Source organism: Corvus brachyrhynchos, unplaced genomic scaffold, assembly GCF_000691975.1.
Source record: "Corvus brachyrhynchos isolate BGI_N302 unplaced genomic scaffold, ASM69197v1 scaffold115, whole genome shotgun sequence".
Lineage (NCBI taxonomy): Eukaryota > Metazoa > Chordata > Aves > Passeriformes > Corvidae > Corvus > Corvus brachyrhynchos.
Genome location: NW_008239553.1, coordinates 6,349,218 through 6,355,338, shown reverse-complemented (window position 1 = coordinate 6,355,338; position 6,121 = coordinate 6,349,218). Strand labels below are relative to the sequence as shown.

Below are 6,121 nucleotides of genomic sequence, written 5' to 3'. Positions count from 1 at the left end.
CGCGAGAAGGTCTCGGCGCAGGGGCTGCCCCGCGGAACGCGCGGAGCGGGGGGGCCGGGGCTGCGCGGCCACAGTGGCACAGGGACCCCGGGCGGCAACTAATGTGCTGCTCCAGTAAGGTGCGTGAGCAGCGTTCATTACTAATACGCCCCGCGGCAAATATGTCTCGCTTTGCATCGCTCAGCGTTCCTCAAATGGAAAACCCTCGCTGTCTGTCCCATCCGCCGCGATGTGAGAGACAATGCCACGAGCGGGCCCGCCGCGTTAGTAGCCTGCGGTGAGAGCGGGGCCGGAGCCCGGCCCGGGCTGGGGGAGGGCAGCGGGAGCGGGGCGGTCTGCCTGGCCTGTGCTTCGGGCTGCCACGGAGAGTAGGCTGGGAGGAGAGAAATCCCACCTAGCCCAGAGGGAATGAACTCCATTGCCAGGTCCTCAAACTTCCCTTTTTCATCCTAGGGATGAAAGGATGCAGGATGGGGAAGGAGTCGCAGTCTCTCAAGCCCCGTTAGTGTTCAGTCGGTTTCACTTGCCTTCCTTGCCAGTTCGTAGGTTTGTCCCGGCTCTATAATCTGTTCTGATCTGCGATACCCCATTGTTTGTAACCCTGTGCGTCCCCAACTTTTAGCTGCGCACGCTGTCATTTGCAGAAATGTGAGTCTGTGCAGAGTGGTTTTTTATGGGTGGGATGAGGCAAAAGGGAAGGGTCCCACCAGAGCAGTCCATTCCCTGGAGATGGGCAGTGATTCAGAGAGAAGGGAGTGCTCACGGAGTACTGGAGACCTTTTGTGCCTCTGCCGAGGTCAGAGTTTCCAGGAGGAATTCAGAACTCTCCACGGGGCTAATGGAGGGAGGTGGCTCATGTAGAATTTTTTGGCTGAAAATTATGCTTCCTCCCTGGAAAATAACTTTTTTCCATTCCATGCAGTACTCATCTGCAACTGTAAGACCAGGCAACTGGCTTCCAGGCAAAACACTTGTAAAAAAGCCTTTTCTTTTAATTTTTTTCCCTTCAACAACATCTAAAATGTTATTATGTGGCAGTGAGCAATTGCATTGAGAGTGTGGTCTGAGAGGGCAGAGTATCTAGGAAAAGAGTAATAGATAGAAGCATAGTCATCATGTCAGTATTTCATTTTTTCTTTTCCAGTAGGTTTTTGCCTTGGCATTTTAATTTTGTCCGTATTTTCTCAGTCACTGCCTGGTACAGAGGTGCTCAGTGAGCACTATGAGGTAGGGGAAGGCCTAGGAGCCTCATGGGTCGCCTGGCTTGATGTGCAGCTTCCTCTGCCCCTGCTCAGGAGTGTGTAAATCGCAAATTTTCATTTATTTGTTCTTTCTGGGCTGGGAAAACCTAATGGTTATTCTAGTCCTGTGGTCGTTGCAGAAGGAGCTGAGCAGAGCTGACTCCTGAATGTTCAGACACGTGGTGTTCTGGAGAGTGCTGCCAGTGATAATGGTCACCAGTCCGTGAATCAAGCACAGCTGGGAGCTGTGATCCCAGACAGAGAATTGTCAAAACTGATAAGTCAGTGACCCGCTGGCTATTTTTCTCCCAGAGAGTTGCATGCTCTTAAATATGTAAGAAACCCTTCTTGAGAAAACACATCTCTAAACCTGGTTATGCCTCTGCCTTGTGACCACAGATGTCTCTGAGAACCTGCAGTGCTTTCTCTAGAAATTTCCCAAGACATTCTCTGACTGGGTTCCTAAAACAGATGCTGTTGTCTAAAATTAAGGGTCGGTAGAGACTTCTTCCACCCTTTGCAACTGTTTTGACAGGTATTATTTTCCTTTTGAGCAGTTTTTTCCTATGACTATGTCTTCACTGCTTATTTTCTTCCACTTAAATATTTGTCATAGGAGCAACCAGTTTGAGTGTTTGAATTTAGAGACTTTGCTAATGTACTAATGAGATGGAGAAGCAAAGGGGCTGTAGAGATAAAAAGTGCTTTTTCTTTTTTTGAGCAAGTGGTTATGATGTGTTTGGAATGAGGTTATGATGTGTTTGGAATGGAATGCTGGGAATATGCTCTAAATAATTATCTGGACACAAGGAGCAGTTCAGGTGTGTCCTGAACAATACACTGAGTTTCTCGTAGATATTTTATAAACATGAGGAATTTATTGCATGAGATAGGAGGTTGTTCCTGAGGCATGATATAATGATGGTCTGACTGCACGGGAGTAAAGAAATGTGCTGCTTTTCCCTCATGTGAGTAACAGCAGAATAAAAACCTGTGGGCCACAGAAAACTGACCGACATTAATGTGAGTTAGGGGAATCAGTTTTTTACATCTTTATACCCATTTATTTTCCACCACCATCCCCTTATGGAGGAACCTGATGCCTTTTGCGGCTGGAAGAGGGACATGAAGCCAAGTATGCAGACCTTTTTCAGAGTCCTGGACGTGCCCTTTGTCCTGTGTGCTACTGCCTCTGAGTCTCAAAGACCCTTTCAGGTGTCCTTTGGGGCTTATGTGGGTTGTGAGTGTGGAGAATGAAATGCATGAAATCGACCTGTTGAATCAATTGCAGTATTTACTTTTCCAGATTGATTCTCAAAAGCTGTGGTGATGTTGCAGAAGAGATTTGCACTGCTTCCCATCAGTGCAGAGCTGTGTGTGTTTGTCGCTTCTTCATAAGCATGTATAGTTGTATAATTCTGATTTATTTTTGGTGTGTTCCTCACAAAGTTCTCAGCCATTTTATAGGTCTAATCCCATCATAAAGGATGAGGATGTCCATCAGGCCCACTTGAGGGTGGGAAGGGTTGTAGGCCTGAAGGACTTCAAAGTAGGGATCTAATCTTTGCGATGAATTGGTATCTGCATCGGCTGTTTTTTTCTCGAAATTCAAAAAAACCCCAAAACAAACCAAAAAAACCCCAACAAAAAACAGTGCTGGAGATTCTGCATCCTAGATAACCTTTTTTAGTGTATCAGCACTTTGGCAGTAGGTAAATTTGTTTCTTCATATTCAGGCTAAATCTTGTTTACCGTTGGAACTGATGTGGAGGAAGAGTTGAGCACTTTCCCCCTTTCTTGTGACTTTCAATGTATGCAGGCTGTTCTGTTCCTTTGGTGTTATCTTTTTAAATCTAAACGCACCCAGGTCCTTGGTTTTTTTCCAGGTCATGCTCTCTACACTCTTAATTTTTGTTTCTTTCCACTGCTGTTTCTCAGATTTTTGCATGTGTTTTATGAGGAAGAATATGTGGGGCTGGATGTGGCCTGTTGGCTGAAGTCTCACCTGTGTGAGGCCTACAATGGCACTACTTCTGTGTCCCAGGATGACATTTACCCTTGTGTAGCAACATAAGCCTGCTGGCTTGAATCTAATTTCTCAATCAGTGTATGCTTGTTCTTTGTGGCATGTTGGATTTACGGTTCTGTCATTTCCATTTGGTTCCACACCTGCCTCCCCTGCCCTTAGTGTACTGTTTTGTACTGATCTTTACTGAGATTGGTTTGATAGCAGGTTACAGGTAGGTGTGGGGTTCTTGCAGCCGGATCAAAACACTGCAATAGGACGCCCCAAAATCCTGAGCTGGTTTGAACTTGCTGTGTTGAGGGATTTTATTTTTTTCCATTGTAAGAAAAAATTGATAGCATTAGTGGTCCTTGCACAACTAGCCAAGCCAGTGTCTTCAGTGATTGCTTCTTGCCTTCCTGCTCCTGATGTCCGTGGTCACTGTGCTTGGAGATTGGTGTTCTCTTTCATAGGAGCCATGGGACCCTGTCCCTTAATTTCTTTTTGATTGCTTTTGATTGCAGCTTGGCCTTGCTCCTGCAGAGTTTTTGTTCAGGGACTGAAACTGGCAAAGGGCCGTGAGTTTAAAAAAGTTTTTCCTGCTTGTTTGTTCTGATGCTGCTCACTGGTGGAGTCTGGTGTGAGCATGGAGAGGTGATGCTTCCTGAAGCGGTGGGGGGACAAGGTGGTAACACCACCCTTTTCATCCACAGTGGGCCCTTAGATTGGCTCCAACACTGTGAATTTTGTCTTGAGAATTTCAGGTCCCTTTCTATCTGGCTGTTACTTAATACTTTGATATCTTTATCAATTTCTTATTTTATAGGTAACTACAAACTGATCATTTAATTTGATCAAGAGTCCTTCAGAGGATTGAAGTTACTGGTGTGTAACTTCTCCCACCTTTTTTTTTCATTTAATAAAGGTAGGTGAGGCATGATGCTTCTCCAGCCTTCTTGTGGCCTTCCCATACCCCTGTAAATTTTCAAAGATGGTCACTAATGCTTCAGAGATTAGACTGGTTTCTTACATGCTTTCGGGTGAATGCTGTTATTACCTCTCACTGAAGAGCTGTTTTGTGAACATTTGTTAGGTCTGTCTTTTCCTAACCCACCCTTTTCTCCCATTTCCAAATTAATTTTACTTGTCACATTTCACTTTTTCTTCTGGAGATTGAAGGAACATTTATACTTCAGCCTTTACATAATTTGCTTTCCTTCCCTATTTGTCAATGAGTGTAATTATCTTTGTTTTTCTCTTCTAACATGCCCTCTTCTCCAGTTTTCTTGTGACTGCAGAGCTCTTATTAACAGCTGTGCTGATTTTGACTAAGAGACCTAAAGGATAAAAACAGGACAAGTAGATATGGTATTTTTCAAGTACACTTCCAGTCTCCAACTCCTCTCATATCAGGGAATTTCCTGAGCCTAATGTGAGCTGTTTAACCATTAACAATAAATAGATTTGTCTTTCTATTACTTGTCCTGTCTTTTGATGTAAAATTTTTCATCGTTTTTGGAGAAGTGCTACTACACAAGTTACTTGCTGATGAAGTGTCACATTTGTTTGTTTTGAAGCTGACCCTGACTGGCTCCATGTGGATGGGTGTCAGCACTTGTGTCTGACAAGATGGTGAATAATCTACCCTGTTCCCCATCTTTTCACCACTCATGAGTTTACAGACCTCTGTTATGTTGCCTGTCTTGCATCCTAATTTGTTATATGGGTGCTGTTCCATGGCAAAGAGGAGACTTAACTGGGTAGCATCTCTGGTCAATACCTTTTTCTGAAGCCTTGGGATGCTGAAGGGCAAGAACAAGGGTACTTGGAGTCCTTGTCCAGCCCATCTGAAGGGAAATAGTGAAAGCAGGATGCCTCCCCAAGATGTCTTGTGCAGTTTCATACACCCATTGATAAACAGCCTCTCTGTCCTTTACTGCTGTGTTGAAATCAGGAAGAGTTTCAGGTGTTCCACATGGGTATTCATACCTGTGCTAAGACACTGAAGGGAGGGGTTGGTGTGGCCAAGGCTTTTTCTCTGGGATGGTGGGACAGAGAGTTGAGCATGTTTTCAGGACTGCTTCCCCCTTCCCTTTTCAGAGATTGGCCAGCCCGGCTGAGACCACTTAGCAATGACAAAACAAAAACTTCTGCTTGATGGGACACTCTCCTTGTTTCTGATTGCGGCCTGTGAAGCTCAGCAGCTCCCGAGGAGTCATGTTGCTGCCAGTTCTGGCTCTGTGTGTGACAAGGAGGCAGAGTCCTGGGGACATCTTTTCAGCAGCGAGCGGCTGGATGCTTGGATCTGTTCCCTCATCGGTTCCTTCATGGTGGGGCTGAGTGGGGTCTTCCCCTTGCTGGTGATCCCCCTTGAGACAGGAGCTGCGCTGCGGTCAGAAGGTAAACCTGCCAACTGCATTGGCCTTTCTGAAGCCACATGTCCTGGGACGTGACAGAGCAGCACAGTGGTGAACAAGACCTTGTCACAGAAATGTTATTCTCTAAAATAGACAGTCTGTTTTCGGTGCTTTAGTCTATACCTGTGAATTTGAAAGGGAGTCCTTTGACAAATATAAGCCCTGGATGGAGCTTGTACAAATTGTTTTTCACCCTGCTTGGTTCAGGACCCTCCCACACACTTCTGTCCCAGCCAAGTGGTGCAAGGGCTTTTTCTTGCACTCCAGTTAGTCTGTGCACTCTCCTTTGAAAGCTGCTTTGCAGATGCTTCCAATTTGGGTTTTTTTGTGCAAAATCTCAGCTGGAGATGTTTTGGCTCCTGGCTGAGTAGTGATCAGTTTTTTGCTTCTTTTTTCTTCCCTTTTTTTTTTTTTTTTTTTTTTTATTTTCGCTGGTCCCCACGTTTTGAGCAGGTTTT

At 45.3% G+C, this 6,121-nt stretch overlaps 1 protein-coding gene across 2 annotated transcripts in view; it reads left to right on the top strand.

The window, feature by feature from the left end:
- The first annotated feature begins 322 nt into the window (after positions 1-322).
- The window catches only part of SLC39A13 (solute carrier family 39 member 13), a 20,143-nt gene continuing 14,344 nt past the window's right edge, over positions 323-6,121 (top strand). The window contains exons 1-2 of one of the 2 annotated variants that reach the window (XM_017742176.1): positions 323-4,171; positions 5,347-5,646. In XM_017742176.1, coding sequence (XP_017597665.1) covers positions 5,379-5,646 — 268 coding nt within the window. In that variant the 5' untranslated portion in view covers positions 323-4,171; positions 5,347-5,378. The other variant, XM_008639418.2, reaches the window with a different exon arrangement.